Source organism: Tiliqua scincoides, chromosome 5, assembly GCF_035046505.1.
Source record: "Tiliqua scincoides isolate rTilSci1 chromosome 5, rTilSci1.hap2, whole genome shotgun sequence".
Classification (NCBI taxonomy): Eukaryota; Metazoa; Chordata; class Lepidosauria; order Squamata; family Scincidae; genus Tiliqua; species Tiliqua scincoides.
In genome coordinates, this window is record NC_089825.1 from 9,476,703 (window position 1) to 9,495,586 (window position 18,884).

At 45.1% G+C, this 18,884-nt stretch overlaps 1 protein-coding gene across 1 annotated transcript in view; it reads left to right on the forward strand.

Moving 5' to 3' along the window:
* Positions 1-5,457: 5,457 nt before the first annotated feature.
* The window catches only part of UBE3C (ubiquitin protein ligase E3C), a 74,894-nt gene continuing 61,467 nt past the window's right edge, over positions 5,458-18,884 (forward strand). Inside the window, exons 1-3 of the mRNA XM_066629053.1 lie at positions 5,458-5,622; positions 15,159-15,212; positions 17,859-17,933. Coding sequence (XP_066485150.1) covers positions 5,557-5,622; positions 15,159-15,212; positions 17,859-17,933 — 195 coding nt within the window. The 5' untranslated portion in view covers positions 5,458-5,556. The remainder of the gene's footprint in view (positions 5,623-15,158; positions 15,213-17,858; positions 17,934-18,884) is intronic.

Here is an 18,884-nt window from a genome sequence, read left to right on the forward strand (position 1 = left end):
CTTTAGAGGATGTATTCTTCCCCCATCTCTCATACAGGTTGGAATAGCTCTTAAGATCCTCTTTTATGCCTCTTTTAATTTGCCAGATGCAGTTATAAAACAGTATTCAACTAATTAAAAATTTAATTATTGTTTCTGCTGACTAATTAACCAGGGCTGCCTTCTTACTTGATTAAAACACTTTCTAACTTGATTGAACTAACTGGTCGGTCAATAAAACATTGCAGCCTTAATAACAAAAAAAAAATTATATTCCAATATATCAGAAATGTAGCTATTTTAGGATGCAATCCTAACCCCTTAGGTCAGTGCTTTCCAGCACTGGCCTAGCGGTGCCAATGGGACGTGTGCTGCATCCTGCAGTTGGGTGTCATTCACGAAGACCTCCTCAAAGTACTGGAATGTTTGTTCCCTTACCTCAGAGTTGCACAGCCCTTATATCAGTGCTGGAAAGCACTGAGATAAGGGGTTAGGATTGCACCCTTTGTGTTGTATGATCCTCCCTCCTCTGGAAGGATTATTGGCACTGTTGGCACAATGTGGTATGTCAGCATTGTTAAACTTTTGTTTAGTGTTAATGAATTTTTATGGTAAGCTCAAAGCACTGTTCATTCAATGGTCTAATAAATTGTCCTAATAAAATTTATCAGTTGAATTAATCAGGGTGTAAAATGACTACTGCGTACTATATTTCTTCCCATCAGATTTTTTTTTACAGTATTGAATGAAAAATTTATGAAAACAATTAAACCTGTCAGGAGCAGAGTCAGACTCTCTGCCTATAGCTTAAGATAACAGTAAGTCACTAACAGCTACAAAATTATAAAGTTAACATGTTATTCTCAGGAAGTGTTACATTACCGCCATAAATTAGCACTTGGCACTCCATTAATTGCAGGTTCTTCCGTGGAAAGGTGGCTTTCTTTTCATTACTGCCAAAGTCCAACTGCAGTTTCAGCAGCTTGTTCCTCTGGCAGGGATGGCATACAGGATGGCTGACAGGCAAGACCATATTTAAATGTAGACCGTCAGGAACAACAGACACTTGGAGCATTTCATGTGTAAACACAAAGTAGACAGTGATGGTCTCATCAGCAAGGGGAAGAAAAACACTTACTACATGTCTACTTCAACTGTTACCAGGATGACCTGTAACTAGCTAAATGAATATCATTATAATGTGTAGGAAGTATGTGGCAGGAGGGATCCTATACTGCAAACATTTCAGTGTGGACAGCACTCAGAATAGCACCAAGAGACAAGGATCACCTGGGCAAGCTTCTGAAAGCCCAAACACGAAATGGACTTCCTACTGGGAAGGACCCAATGGTTAATGTGGGTGGGCGAACCCAGTCCAGAACATGAGAAGCCTTATCAGAAATTTGCTCCAGACTGTAGTCTGGTGACTCCCTCCCCCTTACCCCAGTCCTGCACAGAGCCAAGAGTTCATGGCTGTAGCTCTAGGGCAGGGTCAGTCCAGCCACAAGGCAAATTGAACCTTCGCCTCTGGTGATGAACTGGGCAGGTGGCAACCTCTCTTGGTTTGCCCAGTGGCCCCGTCTTCTTCTCATGTGCTCAGAGAATGTGCAAATGGAGGGTGAGGAAGTCTTAGGGTCCAATTCTATCCAAATTTCCAGCACTGATGCAGCTGCAATGCAGCCCTGATGAAAGGGAATAAATGTTCCCTTACCTTGAGGAGGCCTCTGTGACTGCCTCCCCACCATGGGATGCAGCACACACCCCATTGGCACGGCTGCACTGGCAGTGGAGAATTGGATAGGATTGGGCCCTTATTTCCTTCTCCTTCAACCTTCAGCTCTGCTTCTACTTCTTAAGTAGCTGGTGGACAGAATGGAAGGGCAGAGAGGTTCTGCTCTCAGTACTCTCACTTTACAGAAAATTGGAAATGGAAAAGGTGCAAAAGAGAGCGACTAAGATGATTACGGGGCTGGGGCACCTTCCTTATGAGGAAAGGCTACGGCGTTTGGGCCTCTTCAGCCTAGAAAAGAGACGCTTGAGGGGGGACATGATTGAAACATACAAAATTATGCAGGGAATGGACAGAGTGGATAGGGAGATGCTGTTTACACTCTCACATAATACCAGAACCAGGGGACATCCACTAAAATTGAGTGTTGGGCGGGTTAGGACAGACAAAAGAAAATATTTCTTTACTCAGCGCGTGGTCGGTCTGTGGAACTCCTTGCCACAGGATGTGGTGCTGGCGTCTAGCCTAGACGCCTTTAAAAGGGGATTGGACGAGTTTCTGGAGGAAAAATCCATTATGGGGTACAAGCCATGATGTGTGTGCGCAACCTCCTGATTTTAGAAATGGGTTAAATCAGAATGCCAGATGTAGGGGAGGGCACCAGGATGAGGTCTCTTGTTATCTGGTGTGCTCCCTGGGGCATTTGGTGGACCGCTGTGAGATACAGGAAGCTGGACTAGATGGGCCTATGGCCTGATCCAGTGGGGCTGTTCTTATGTTCTTATGTAAAATGGTAGTGGAGCCAGAGGAGAAGGCAAACTTGCCCTATAGCATTGGGCAGGTGTGTTGCTCTGTGTTTGTGATGGTTCACGTTGGGGTAGTGTGTGCGCACATGGAATAGTGGTAGGCTTATGAAGATAAACACTCCCTAAAATGACCTGTTTGCTCTGCAATGTGGACTTACTGCAATGGCACTGAACTCAAAAAGGGAAGAATCCCAGGACAATGGCTGTTGAAACAGGGTGTCTTAGTAGTCTTTTAAAGAAACCTCTGTAGGGCTAGAAACATCCAAAACCGAAGGGGGGGGGGGGGAAGGCCAAAAAAAAAAAATAAAAAATTAGGGGAAATTAGTGTGTACCACTTCCGAAGGCTTGTGCATTCCCTTCTCCCCTCATGCTCTCTAATTCCCTCCTTCCCTTGTTTGTCCAAACTGTAGTTTGATGTTACATCTGAATTCGGCAAACGAGGTTGCCTCAGAACTAGTGATTGAAACCTACTTTATAACATGGTTTCAGTCGCAGGTTTGAGGGGAAAATATGGTTTCCACAAACTATAATTCAAAATGTGGTTTATTCAGAGAAGGAGGAAACCAGTTTCCTCTGAGGGAGGGAGAAGAAGGGACTTCACAAGCCCACAGTATGTTCCATGGTTTGAGGGATCAGGAAAGGTACATCTGAAAGATCAACTCTGGAATGCCACTATATAAAACAGTTGTTGGGGATGCTGTCAGCTGGTTGCTAAGCAACTTTCAAGTGCTTGTTCCTCAGCCCTAGCTGGCTGCTTTCCTGCATGTCCTGCTTTCCTGCTTTCTCATGTCTTGAGAATGGATGATGGCTGGGTCCCAAAGGATCTCCTCTATGCAGAACTTGTGCAAGGAAAGCGCCCTACAGGTAGACCACAGCTGTGATACATCTGCAAGAGGGATCTGAAGGCCTTAGGAGTGGACCTCAACAAGTGGAAAACCCTGGCCTCTGAGCGGCCCGCTTGGAGGCAGGCTGTGCAGCATGGCCTTTCCCAGTTTGAAGAGACACTTGGCCAACAGACTGAGGCAAAGAGGCAAAGAAGGAAGGCCCATAGCCAGGGAGTCAGACCAGGGACAGATTGCACTTGCTCCCAGTGTGGAAGGGATTGTCACTCCTGAATTGGCCTTTTCAGCCACACTAGATGCTGTTCCAGAACCACCATTCAGAGCGCGATACCATAGTCTTTCGAGACTGAATGTTGCCAACATACAAAGGTAATTCATTATGATTGCAAGAAATCTTCTGACTTTTAATAATACAGCATAACAATTAATGTTAATTTAATGCACTGCCACCTCTGGCCTGTTAATCAGGGGACATGGAATTGCCTGGTGACATCAGTGTTCTGGGTTCTAATTCTCCTGCATACTCAAACACTGTTTCTTCTAATGTCTCCATGCTTTTCCATTTTGCATAATCATTTAAAGAATATTGATAAATGTTGTTAGCTGAGGACAAGGCTCTTGCTAGCTTAGACACTGACAGGCAGAGCTGTCAACTTTTCAACTGACCACTGTAGTTATGCCCTTGTAGTACTTGCTGTGCAGACAGCAGCAAATTCTGTTTACTTGCCCCACTATGGTAAATTTTACCTGCTTCTGCCTGTGCTGCTGTTAAAGGAATAAAAGCACTGCAGGCTAGATTTTTCTGATCAGTTGGCAACCCTATGCATAGGTGCAGACAGTGTTCCTGTAACAGCCATCTCGATTAGACCATAGGATTCAGCTGATAAATTTGTACAGTTTAGAACTCATCCAGAGCAGTTTTTCAAGTCGTTTGGACTTGAGTTCAAGTCTTTTTGAGAAACAAGTTGAGTCATAGAAGTGGCAAAAAAAAAAAAAAAAGCAAGCAAGCACACACACAAAAACAGTCACAAGCACACAGAAGTGAGTGTTGACTTGAGTCTATTCAAATTTTTTTCATTTTTAGGGTAAAACCCTGAGTTTTTGACACATGTGACTAGAGTTGCCATGAGTCATGAAAAACACAGGTTTTGGCGACTTGAGTCCAAGTCTCTGCCCATCCTTGGTAGATAGCCCTCCCCCAATTGATCTGCTGCCTGAGGTGACTGGTTCAGTTGACCTTGTGGGTGGGCTGGCCTTTTGGGTGAAAATGGCCAAGGCCAGAGGCTTGGGTTGGAGGGTGCTTGAGGAACTGGGAAAACTATAACAGCCCAATCCTATGCATGTCTACTCAGAAGTAAGTCAATTAGAGTAAGTCAGAAGTAAGTCCATTAGAGTCAATAGTGTTTAGTCCCAGGAAAGGGTGGATAGGATTGGGCTGTAAGCCATCTACATCAGGACATAAGAGCCCTGCTGGATCAGGCACAGGGCCCATCTAGTCCAGACTCCTGTACCCCACAGCAGCCCACCAGATGCCTCAGGGAGCACACAAGATACTTGCGTCTCACTGCCAGTCCCCTGCATCTGGCATTCTATTTACCCTCTCACCCCTTCCAACTAAGACATCAGACTGCACTTGGGCTTTTTCAGTGGGGAGGCTCTGCCTCTCCTGCCTCCCCTCCTCATGCCTCACAGGCAGCTGGGCTTTTCCAAGGACCCTGGTGGGGAGGCTCTGCCTCACCTGCCTCCCCGAGTGCTTGGAGAAACGCCACCACCACATCCAGTGGCAGGGAGTTCCACAGACCAAGGACTCTCCTGGCCGCCCCCTGACTGGCGCTGTGTGGGGGGAGGAGCGCTCCCGCCCCCCGCATCATCTTGTGCCTCAGCGACGTCCCCTCAGGGCCTCTCCGGCCACGAAGGGGCGGGGGCGGCGGGAGGAGGCCGAGGAAGACCCACCCCGTGCCTCAGTTCCCTCGGGCGCCGGGCGCGCTCTGCGCGCGAGGGGGGCGCGTGCCCGAGCGCGGGGGCGCGCCGAGGAGCTGCAGTCGGCGGCCATCTTCTTTCGGGAGCCGGCTGGTTCCTCCTCTCCCGCCCGCGAGCAGCCCTCCCTCGGCGAGCCCGAGTCCTGCGGGGGGAGAAGGCCGTTGCTCCGGCCCGCCTGGAGAGGCCGTCCATGGGGAGCGGCTGAGCGGGCGGCGGCACCATGTTCAGCTTCGAGGGCGAGTTCAAGACCAGGCCCAAGGTGTCCCTCGGAGGGGCCAGCAGGAAGGTAGGCGGCCGGGCGCCCCCCAGCCACGGCGGCGCTGGTGCTGGGCCGCCGCGAGGCCGGCGTGACTCAGGCTTCTGGAGGGAGCCTCGGCCCCCCCCAGACTTCCTTCGCTCTTCCTCTGCCTGCGAACAGCCCCCAGCACCCCTTCAAAGCCCCCCTCCAGAAACACCTCCACAGTACCCCCAGCACCCCCTCAGAAACAACCCCCAAGCATCCCAGCCCAAGCGCCCCCTCTAGAGACACCTCCCCAGCACCCCCCAAAAACACCCCTCTCTAGAAACACCTCCAAGCACCCCCTCCAAAAACACCTCCAAAGTTCCCCCCTATAAACACCCCTTTAAAAGAAACACCCCCCTCTTTAAACACCCTCCCTCCAGAAACACCCTCCTGCGAAAGCACCCCCTTCCAGGAACACTCCCAAGTCCCCCTTCCAGAAGCACCTGCCTCCAAAAACATCTGCAAAACACCTTCCTCAAAAACACCCCCAGGCACCACCCACCAAAACACCCTCCCCAATCATCCCCTTCCAAAAACACTCTCCAAGCACCTTCCAAAACACGCCCCCCAATTTAGATCAGAGGCCTCTCTCCTTGCTCTGATACCTTCCAAAAATGCAGGTTTTCTGCTTCCCTCTGCACAGGGGATTCATTCATTGCTGGGGGCGTGTTTTGTGTGTGTTTTTAATTTGTTTGTTTTTAGAGCAAACAAAATATTTCTTTACCCAGGTTGTAATTAATCTGTGGAACTCCTTGCCACAGGATGTGGTGGCATACTATGTATCCCTCCTATGTTAAACTCATCTCTTGTCAGCAGTCCTTTATCTTTGGAATTCCTTGCCACAGGATGTCACTGTCAGTTGCTTCTGGGGTTGGGGGGGGCAGATTTCAAGCCAAACAACACAGGGGTGGGTGGGTGAGAGGGAGGGCCAGCCAGCAGTGGTGCTCTGATTGCTGCATGCCATGCCAAGATTCCATGCATGAGGGGGGACATGATTGAGACGTACAGAATTATGTAGGGGATAAAGTGGATAGGGCAGTGTTTCTCAAACTGTGGGTCGCAAGCCAATTTCAGGTGGATCACCATTCATTTCAATATTTTATTTTTAATGTATTAGACTTGATGCTGCCATGTTATGTGACTGCATTTGGGGAACAGTACTTTCTACAGGCTACTATGAATATGCTTGTAACAATGTTATTAAATGGGACTAACTCCAGGGTAAGTGTGGGTAGGATTGCAGCCTAGGATTGTTAAAGTTTTTCCTGCTTGATGACATCGCTTCCGGTGGGTCCTAACAGTTTCCCATTCTAAAAAGTGGGTCCTGGTGCTAAATGCTTGATAACCCCTGGGATAGTGGGATGTTCTTTTCCCTGTCATACAACATCAGAACCAGGGGACATCCATTAAAATTGAGTGTCAGGAGAGTTAGGACAGATAAAAGAAAATATTTCTTTACCTCGTGTGCCATTAGTCTGTGGAACTCCTTGCTGCAGGATGTAGTGATGGCTTTTGGCCTAGATGCCTTTAAAAGGGGACTGGACAAACTTCTGGAGGAAAAGTCTATCACAGGTTATGAGTTTTGATGAGTATATGTAACCTCCTGGTTTTAGAAGTAGACTACCTCAGAATGCCAAGCGCAAGGGAGGGCACCAGAATGCAGGTCTCTTGTTATCTTGGGTGCTTCCTGAGACATCTGGTGGGCTACTAAGATAAAGGAAACTGGACTAGATGGGCCTTTGGCCTGATCCAGCAGGGCTGATCTTATGTAACCTGTGGATCCGGACTCCAGTGGGGTTGTGAAGCTTCACTTTAGGGGGTCATGGCAAACAGGGCTTTTTTTGGGGGGGGGAGGGAAGAAGGGAGACAGCATTGGAATTTAGTTGCTAAACTGATAAAAAGTTCTATCTGCACAGGGAAATTCATTGGTGGGGTGGTGTGTTTTGTATGTGTGTGTCTTTTTAGAGTGCTCCTATAGGAAGAGGGTGTATGGAAAGAGAAACTAGATTGGGGCATGTTACTGATGCAGAATTGCCCACACATACACAGCAGAGAAAAAACCTACTGACAAACACTTTCTTCAAGTTTGCGAATTGTCTCCTTGTGCATTGTCAAGTCATGGTTGTGTCACCTGCCACCAACTTTGCATTAGCTACCACAGGGCAAAAATGCAAGTCTGCAAATGGGGAGGGGAGCCAGGGGCAATAGGTAGGCCTCACTACTGTAAAGCTTAGAAAAAAGTTACATGGGTTTTTTTGGGGGTGGGGGTGGGGGAGAAGCAGGGGGATAGTAGGAATTTAGTTGCTAAATTCCTGTACAGTACAATATCAATAATTTAGGAAAGCCCAGGCTGGGTTCTAAAGCAGACTGGTGAGCAGCAGCTGTATTCCCCTGCTCCTTGCCCCCAATTTGAATTTTACTAGCATCATTATTAAAAGGGAAGTTACTGTTTATAGGATGTAATATGAAAACCTACTTGAAATATCCTTGCATAATATTTTTTTAAATAAAAAAGCATATTTGAAGCAATAGACAAAGAGCTAACGAGCCTGCAACTTTTACTTCCTATAATATGGGTTAAATATGTATGTATTTTAAAAGCATTGCAATTCAACAGATATAGAACTGAATTTGACTTGATTTCACATCCCTTTTTGGTTCTGAAGTCCCTCAGAGGCCATATGCCAGTCAGTTATAATGTGTAATGAAATGCATTAATGCCTACCTCACAGGATTGTTTTACATAAGAAGCAAGATTGTCATTTCTCGAAAAGCAACAGAAAGCCAGTCATTTGCTTTTTTCCCTTGTGTTAACTGTGACTACTTAGGTATTTAAATTTCCCTATCCTTTAGGATTGAGGTTGACCTAAAACACGAACGAGTGAGACTGGTGATACTGGTTTGAGGTTGACACATCAAAGATTTAATAACGTTATAGTGTCAACAGACAGTATTTTGCAGGTTGAAAGTAATATATTGTATATTTAACCTAATAATATTTGTGGAGATGTTCTGCTTTATGTTTTGTTCTGAGCTTTAAGGATTTGTAAATGTATATAATGGGAATTTTCAAGAACAAATTGTCCAATCTGCAGTATTGTCCAAGCCACATTTTCATGAATGAGATGCGCATCAGAAATATATTAAATCTCTGTAGCTATTCATCTGAATTATGGAGCAACTATCTTTTTCTGCTGACACATCTCATGGCTAAAAGCTATTTGTGCTCATTAGATCACATACATGGTTTTACATTGTTTTGTGCACTGGAGGTGAAATAAATCTTAACATATAAAAGTGGCAATTGGCAGATCATAGCCTGCCCTCAATAATGTATTTTAGGTGCCTTACATCTTTTGGCTTCAAATTATGAACACTAATAGTTCCACTTACAGATCATGCTTCTTCTTCTCAGAAAATCTTGGGATGGAGTGGGGTGGGGAAGGGGAAGAGGTGGCATTATAATATATTTTGCTGTTATGATGAAACTGTTGTTGGATTTTAAACAACAATTAAAGGTTTAGGGTGTATCCAGCTCAGGGTCTGCTTATCCCACTTCCATGAAGCAGCATGTACACTGCTGATTTGATTCTGCAGATCTGCCATTTGCTATTTCTGCATATTGAAACTTAACATCAACAGGTTTAGGCACATCCAACTGTGCATATGACTGCAGCCTAGATGTGGCTACTGTTTAGTGCAGGGCGCTCCAGACTCTGGCCCACGGGCCAAAACCAGCACCCTTCCAGATCCCTCCCCTGCATGAATGGTGCTTACCATTCTTCAGGGAAGCCTCCGCAAAGCACTTCCTTGTGCCCGCATTCTTTGTGCCCAGATTTCTGGGCAGAAGCAGCTGGTCATGGCAAGGAATAGGGTGCACAGAGGATTTGCAGAGGTTCCCCTGCAGAATGGTAAATGCCATCTGCACCAGGAAGCCTTTGGAGACTGCTGGTGTAATGCATAGCTGCTGTTGTTGTTGGCAACCTTCAGTCCCGAGAGACTATGGTATCCGCTCTGAAAGGTGGTTTTGGAACATCGTCTAGTGTGGCTGAAAAGGCCAATTCGGGAGTGACAATCCCTTCCACAACGGGAGCAAGTGCAGTCTGTCCCTGGTCTGTCTCCCTGGCTATGGGCCTTCCTTCTTTGCCTCTTAGCCTCAGACTGTTGGCCAAGTGTCTCTTCAAACTGGGAGAGGCCATGCTGCACAGCCTGCCTCCAAGCGGGCCGCTCAGAGGCCAGGGTTTCCCGCTTGTTGAGGTCCACTCCTAAGGCCTTCGGATCCCTCTTGCAGATGTCCTTGTATCGCAGCTGTGGTCTACCTGTAGGGCGCTTTCCTTGCACGAGTTCTCCATAGAGGAGATCCTTTGGGATCCGGCCATTATCCATTCTCATGACATGACCGAGCCAACGCAGGCGTCTCTGTTTCCGAGGTGCATACATGCTAGGGATTCCAGCGTGTTCCAGGACTGTGTTGTTTGGAACTTTGTCCTGCCAGGTGATGCCAAGAATGCGTCGGAGGCAGCGCATGTGGAAAGCGCTCAGTTTCCTCTCCTGTTGTGAGCGAAGAGTCCATGACTCGCTGCAGTACAGAAGTGTACTCAGGACGCAAGCTCTGTAGACCTGGATCTTGGTATGTTCCGTCAGCTTCTTGTTGGACCAGACTCTCTTTGTGAGTCTGGAAAACGTGGTAGCTGCTTTACCGATGCGTTTGTTTAGTTCGGTATCGAGAGAAAGAGTGTCAGAGATCGTTGAGCCAAGGTACAAAAGTCATGGACAACCTCCAGTTCATGCTCAGAGATTGTAATGCAGGGAGGTGATGCATAATGCATAGCTATGACATCAGCTTCAGTTTAAGAAAATAAGAATGTTAAGTCTGTAAACATGTTAATTTTGCAGTATGGCTTATACAGGCCCTGTTAAAGGATGCATTGGCTTCTATCAAGGCAATTTAAATATTCAGGAAAATCAGATCAGTTTTAAAGCATACCAGTTCCTAAGTACGCATACATTGTTGCTGTGACAGTTAAATCATAGTGATTTGCAACTGCAGTAAATAGAACCTTTGTAGTACGTATGAGAATAACCCAGTACCATTGGTCACATATCCCACAGATACTGCAGAGGTATATCCGCAGCAGTAAGAGGTTTCAGTTTGGTATTCAAGATCACTCTTCTTGAGGTTAAGATTGAAATACTATGCATGTATTTGGAAGGAAGTCTTGGGGCTCAGATTATCTCAACTTTCCTGCATGGATGCAGCCACAGTGCAGCCCCAAGGTAAGGGAACAAATGTTTTTTTACCTTGTGAACACCTCCGTGACTGACCCCGATCAACACAGAAGGCAACACATGCTCCACTAGCATGGCTGTATAAGTGCTGAAACACTGGATAGGATTGGGCCCTCGTTGAACTGTCATACCTAATTAAAATAACAGAACCATTTAAAAAGTTCTGTTTTAATTATGACCCTTACAGCAGCATAAACTTGGCAAAACAGCAGCTGTGCCAGTATAAAACTGTATGGGAGAACCCTAATGCCTTTCCCAAATGTCCAGTAGAACTGATGTCTCAGGTAAGCATCTGAAGACTGAGCGAGCTCAGGCAGTTTAGTCTTCCTGAGAGAGCGAGTTCCATGGCATCGGAGCTTACATTGAGAAGGCTCTGTCCGTATGCTTGGAAACTAAGCTTCATCCTAGTGTGGGTATGTAGAGAAGAGCCTCACCTGCTGATCAGGTGGAGGCTGGTGGAGTCGTAAGAAGGGATAGAATCCAGCAAAGTAGAGATTGAAGGCGGGTCCGACTCCACTATAGAATCAGTGGGTTAAATTACCAGGCCTCAGGAGCAATGTAATACTGGGGGCGTACTATCGTTCTCCAGACCAGAAACCAGAAGGGGACCTTGAAATGAGGAAACAGATCAGGGAAGTGACAAGGAGGGATAGGGTTGTAATCATGGGGGACTTCAATTATCCTCATATAGACTGGATCAATTTGTGTTCTGATCACGAAAAGGAGACCGGATTCCTTGACAAGAGTACCTTGTCAATACCAAACCAAATACCTGAAGAGACTGTGACTTAGAGCAGCTAGTCATGGAGCCCACCAGAAGACAGGTGACTCTGGATTTAATATTTTGCGGTACTCAGGACCTGGTTAGAGATGTAAATGTTATTGAGCAATTGGGGAACAGTGATCATGCTGTGATCCGTTTCGACGTGCATGTCGGGGGAAGAATATCAGGAAAATCTCTCACAAAAACCCTTGACCTCCGACGAGTGGACTTCCCTCAAATGAGGAGGCTGGTTAGAAGGAGTTTGAAAGGGAAGGTAAAAAGAGTCCAATCTCTCCAGAGTGCATGGAGGCTGCTTAAAACAACAGTAATAGAGGCCCAGTGGAAGTGTATACTGCAAAGGAAGAAGGACTCCACTAAGTCCAGGAGGGTGCCCGCATGGCTAACCAGCCAAGTTAGAGAGGCCATAAAGGGCAAGGAAGCTTCCTTCCATAAATGGAAGTCTTGCCCTAATGAGGAAAATAGAAAGGAACATAAACTGTGGCAAAAGAAATGTAAGAAGGTGATATGGGAGGCCAAGTGAGACTATGAGGAACGCATGGCCAGCAACATTAAGGGGAACAATAAAAGCTTCTTCAAATATGTTAGAAGCAGGAAACCCGCCAGAGAAGCGGTTGGCCCTCTGGATGGTGAGGGAGGGAAAGAGGAGATAAAAGGAGACTTAGAGATGGCAGAGAAATTAAATGAGTTCTTTGCATCTGTCTTCATGGCAGAAGACCTCGGGCAGATACCGCTGCCCGAACGGCCCCTCCTGACCAAGGAATTAAGTCAGATAGAGGTTGAAAGAGAAGATGTTTCAGACCTAATTGATAAATTAAAGATCAATAAGTCCCCGGGCCCAGATGGCATCCACGCAAGAGTTATTAAGGAATTAAAGAATGGTTGCTGTTCTCTTGACTAAAATATGCAACTTGTCCCTCAAAACGGCCACGGTGCCAGAGGATTGGAGGATAGCAAATGTCATACCAATCTTTAAAAAGAGGGGGAACCCGGGAAACTATAGGCCAGTCAGCCTAACTTCTATACCGGGTAAGATGGTGGAATGCCTCATCAAAGATAGAATCTCAAAACACATAGATGAACAGGCCTTGCTGAGGGAGAATCAGCATGGCTTCTGTAAGGGTAAGTCTTGCCTCACAAACCTTTTAGAATTCTTTGAAAAATTCAACAGGCATGTGGCTATGGGAGAACCCGTGGACATTATATATCTGGACTTTCAGAAGGCGTTCGACAAGGTCCCTCACCAAAGGCTACTGAAAAAAACTCTACAATCAGGGAATTAGAGGGCAGGTCCTCTCATGGATTGAGACCTGGTTGAAGACCAGGAAACAGAGAGTGGGTGTGAATGGGCAATTTTCACAATGGTGAGAGGTGAAAAGCGGTGTGCCCCAAGGATCTGTCCTGGGACCAGTGCTTTTCAGCCTCTTCATAAAGGACCTGGAGACAGGGGTGAGCAGTGAGGTGGCAAAGTTTGCAGATGACACCAAACTTTTCCGAGTGGTGAAGACCAGAAGTGATTGTGAGGAGCTCCAGAAGGATCTCTCCAAACTGGCAGAATGGGCAGCAAAATGGCAGATGTGTTTCAATGTAAGTAAGTGTAAAGTCATGCACATTGGGGCAAAAAATCAAAACTTTAGATATAAGCTGATGGGTTCTGAGCTGTCTGTGACAGATCAGGAGAGAGATCTTGGGGTGGTGGTGGACAGGTCGATGAAAGTGTCGACCCAATGTGCGGCGGCAGTGAAGAAGACCAATTCTATGCTTGGGATCATTAGGAAAGGTATTGAGAACAAAACAGCTAATATTATAATGCCGTTGTACAAATCTATGGTAAGGCCACACCTGGAGTATTGTGTCCAGTTCAGGTAGCCGCATCTCAAAAAAGACATAGTGAAAATGGAAAAGGTGCAAAAGAGAGCGACTAAGATGATTACTGGGCTGGGGCACGTTCCTTCTGAGGAAAGGCTATGGCGTTTGGGCCTCTTCAGCCTAGAAAGGAGACGCCTGGATAAAGTGGATAGAGAGATGCTCTTTACACTCTCACATAACACCAGAATCAGGGGACATCCACTCAAATTGAGTGTTGGGAGGGTTAGGACAGACAAAAGAAAATATTTCTTTACTCAGCATGTGGTCGGTCTGTGGAACTCCTTGCTGCAGGATGTGGTGACGGCATCTGGCCTGGATGCCTTTAAAAGGGGATTGGACAAGTTTCTGGAGGAAAAATGCATTATGGGTTACAAGCCATGATGTGTATGTGCAACCTCGTGATTTTAGAAATGGGCTATGTCAGAATGCCAATGCAAGGGAGGGCACCAGGATGTAGGTCTCTTGTTATCAGGTGTGCTCCCTGGGGCATTTGGTGGGTCCGCTGTGAGATACAGGGAGCTGGACTAGATGGGCCTATGGCCTGATCCAGTGGGGCTGTTCTTATGTTCTTAAAAAAAGCTTTGCTGGATCAGGCCTAAAACCCATCTACTTCCATATTTGATCTCCCTTAGTGTCACCCCAGCTGTCTCTGGGACGCACGCAAGTAGGAGAAAAGGCATATGTCTCATCCATCATTGCTGTCTTGCTACTGGTATTCAGAAGCATACTGCTGCTGAACTTGAAGGTAGTGCACAGTGAATAGTAGTCATTGATAGAACTGTCCTCCGTGAATTTGCCCAATCCCTTTTTGTAAGCCGTTTAAGCTGTGCATCTCGACATCTTGTGTGGCAATGAATTCCTCAAACTATATTAGCTGCAGTTTAATACCCTAACTGTGTTCCATCTTGGTGCCTGCATCCATCAAATGTTTTCCCATACATTATTCCTCTGGAATCTTCTCTGACACTGGGACAGTTGCTTAGAAAAGATGGCTTTTTGAATTTTATTGAGAAAAATCCTACTAGAAGCATGAGAATAAAATACTGCAACATAGAGTGTCCTTATGGCAAAGAAATTTTTAATACCACATGACCTCTTCATTCACTAAATTTTGTGCATGTGAATGGTATGTCAAAGCAAACAGGTGTATCAAATACTCATTATTTTAGGTGATTTTTTGAGGTTTGTATTTCAGGAAGTTGGAAAGTATAATGTTGTCTGTCCATCTAGTGTTTTTCTTACTTGAATATGATGATCATTGAGACACAAAACTGTTAAGCTTCAGTAATTGGATACGTCAAATGATTTGAGTGCAACTAAATCAGTATAAACCTGAGAACTCTGCCTTAACCAGAAATTGAAGTGATAAATATACTTATGTCAGAGGGCCATAAGATAGACTATGAATGGGTAAGTGATACTGTTGTGTCTGATTGTTGGATCTAAGCACATAAAGAGAAAAGATGTACATACTTTTCCTATGTAGTATTGCATCCAGAACATTTATTCTTTTCAAATACAAAAATTTTATCTTATGCTTTTTAAGTTTCAAACATGCTTGTTCAAATGGAAATAGCACATCATGTTTACACTTTTCCAGGAAGAGAAGGCATCCCTGTTGCATCGTACACAGGAGGAAAGACGGAAACGAGAGGTATGATATTGGTAGGGCATAGCAGTTGCCAGTTGACATTAATTCAGTATGATAAAAGCTAAGAAAGTTCAAAACTCACATTATTTGAGTTAGCAATGAAACAACCATTAGACTATGGTTTCACATCTTGGTTAAACTGAAAATCTGGTTAACTACAGGGAGGGGAGACATTTCCCTTAGCTGCTATTTCAGGTAAAGCAAATGATTAGGGTTCAGTTGCGCATATTGACAGCAGTTGGAATATCCTTATATCTTCAGCCTGATATCTTGTTGTTTTTGTAAGTGTTGATTTTTTGAAGGTTAAAATTATTTCTTTTGTTATGTTATTGTATGCTGAATTTGTGTTTTGCTGGAATTGTTTGTGCAAGTGTGTCTCCCTAAAATTGTAATCTTGTACACTTAAGTTCCCAAGTTATGTCATGGTTCTGTTCTGAAGATCTGTCCAGAAGTTGGAGCATGCAGAATTCTAAACAGCTGACTTGCTGGCGCAGTGATATAACAGCTATGCAAAAGCAGCAGAGTAGAAGGACTGTGCCTGAGCAAAAAAGTGCTGACAGGACCATCCGTAACTCAAAGGCCCAATGTATATATGGTCTAAATAGCAGAGAACCAGTTTAAGAGTTGATTCGAATACATGGTTTCCCTGCTAAAGCTGTGTATACAGGATGACCCAAAAGTAGGTGGACAGTAAATGATAACATTTATTCCACCTACTGCCCACCTACTTTTGGGTCACCCTGTATATGCTGTATCAGTATTTTCAGGGATTTGTATAACACATGGTGATTAGGCAAGCTAGATGCAGTTATGTGCACTGTATTTGAAGTGTACATATGTGTAATTATGTAAGTGGTGATCATAAATGTACTATTGCTGGTGTTGAAAGAGTATGATGGTCTTGCGATTAGGTTTCATGCACTCACTGCAACTGAATTAACTATAATTATGGAAATTGTCTTTGTATCAGCTCAAAATAACAAGTAGTTTATAGGTAACTTGGAAATAATTTTTTTCCATTCCCTTATCTGTAACACTTCAAGACAGAACTTGTGCATAACATGCACTTTTTGTATTTATAGGACAGCATTCTGTTACCCCAAATGTTCTTTTGAAACACACATAGGTTGCATGCGAAGAAAGTCGCTCCCAGCTGAGTTCTTTTGAAATTAAAGGAACTTAACTTAGTCATAACTAACTTCAGTGATGGACCTGGCGGGCATCTTGCCTGCCATGCCCCGCTATGCCACCTCAGCGCTGCCCGCCTGTTGGAGTCATTCCGTGAACGGCTCCGCAGGCAAAGGAAGCCCCACAAGGTGCTCTGAAGCACGCGAAAAGCCTTCTGAGGCATCTAGTGCACTCTGAATGAGTACTTCTGGTTTTGTTAAACTGGAAGAATCCTTTAAGATTGTGCCAGAAGCCTCAGAGGGCTTTCCGAGCACTGCAGAGTGTCATGCAAGGCTCTGTTTTGTTTGGGTGAATATACCCTTGGGTGGGTGGTGTACCGCAGGGGGCCAGCATGTCACGGAGGGGGCGGTGTGCTTTGGGGGGCAGCATGTTACTGCCTAACATCTCATTTATTTCAAATAAATGACTGATGGGTTGACATTTTTTGGATACAACCACAGAATGACTCTACATATTATTAATTTTAAAAAAATCAAATAAAATCACGCAGGATTAAAAATTAATGTAGTGAAATTGTTAATTAGTGACCTTAACTGCAGGAGTTTGAAGCCTGAGGTCAGTGCTGCAGTTATCTATTCTTGGATTGACCCATGCCTTCAGAGCAGAAAAAGAGAACGATTTCATGTTGCAATTTAACTGGAAAATCAGCTGTTTCTGAAGATGAAGTATTTTCTGCTCAAAAACAGTCTAAGCTTACCAATACCCCTCTTTCTGGAATCTGTCTTGTCTGACTATCATTTTGTCTCTTGTTGCTAGGCTTTTCCATTTGGGACAGCTTCTCTAGGCTCCCAAGGTTCTTCCTTGCCTTCAGGAAAGAGCTGACTAGCGACCCTCATTTCCCTGTCCCTTCCAGCCTCTTTGGCTGCAGCTGGGGTTTTTAAATCCTTAGCTGTATTTTGCTTAGGCTCCCCCCAAACTCCTGCAGCATTTCTACTGCTGTGGAAATGGTGATGCTGATTACCCTGCATGAAGTTACTCAACTCTGAATGGCTCCTGTCACTGCTAGCTTTAAAGAGAAAGGTGGGGATGGTTAGTTTTCAGTACCATGATCTCTGGTAATAATTGGTAATAATAAATGCACTGATAGATGTACAGACCCCCAAAAGCCCCCCAAAAGATGTACAGCCCCCCAAAAGCCATAACAATTTATGTGCCATGTGTTCACGTATGGGTTTGCAGGGCAAATGTAGGTGTAATTTGAAAAGTGTTCAGAATCTTTCAACTAGGTCAGCATCAATCCTATTTGGCCTTAGCTGTGCTTGAACTGTTGCATTGTGTAATGCAGTGTCCTTCTCTGCCACAATTCCCACCACTCATGTTGCACTATGGTTCTAACATAGAGATTAAAGAAAGACAAGTTGAGCAGCGACTGTATATTCAATGGATTCAAAAGTGCTTCCATTCTAAATTATTTTTACAGTTGTTTACAATTTTATATTGACGTTTGTCTTGTCTCCTTAGGAAGAAAGAAGAAGGCTGAAAAATGCAATAATAATCCAGTCCTATGTACGAGGATTCAAGGACAGAAAGCACCAAGTAGGCATTTTGGCATAATTTTGACTTTTCTAAATACTTCGAGTTTGTTTGTTCAATTTGTAATGCACCCTGGTAACAGCACAAGAAAATATATATTGCTGGACTCATACATGGTCCCTAAAGTCCCTAAACTGAAACAAAGTCCCTTTTTTGAAAAAAATCCTAGGTTCCTAAGGTCCCTAAAAATGGGTACAGGAACCCCTTGGTTACGTGAAACCATGGATATGGGTGAAAGCCTGCCCCCCCACCCACCAGAGCCAAGGCGACCTCTGCCCCCCTCAGCTCCAGAGAGTCCTCTGCCAGGCTCAGACTGAACCCAAGAGTTTTTAAAAAAGCAACTAAAAACACAGCTTTGGGTTTCATTGCTTGTAAGGCTTTAGGAGGCCTGGGGAAGCTGTGTCCACAGCTCTGCCGGCCTTAGAGGACCCTCACCTCCAAAGGGGGTGCAGATATGTGGGGCCCGCTGACATGATCCGCAGATAAGTGAATCCGCAGGTATGGGATTCATGGATATGGGAGCCCCCTAATATATGAAACTTGAATAATTTATGTAAATTTTATGGTTTTCAGTATAATTTTTTTAGGCAATTTGCAGCAATTCTGGTCTGAAGTTGCATTTTTCCTGGAGGTATTTTCCAGACACAGTGAAGTTTCTGAACTTTTGACTTGAAGCTGAGGGCTTTCACTCAACTCTAAATCCCCAGATGACATCTCCCAGAGGTTTCATATAGATATTAAATAACATGGGGAGGCCACATAGAACCCTGCAGCACCCCACACCCCAAGGGCTAAGGTGCTGAACAGCAGTCTTCTAGGACCACCTTCTGGGATTTCTTGGCCAAAAAGGACTGGAACCACCGCACAATGGTGCCCCAATCACCAATTCGGCCAACTGTCCCAGAAGGAAAGCATGATCAATGGTGTTGAAAGCCTAATTTCTCTCTGTTTGGA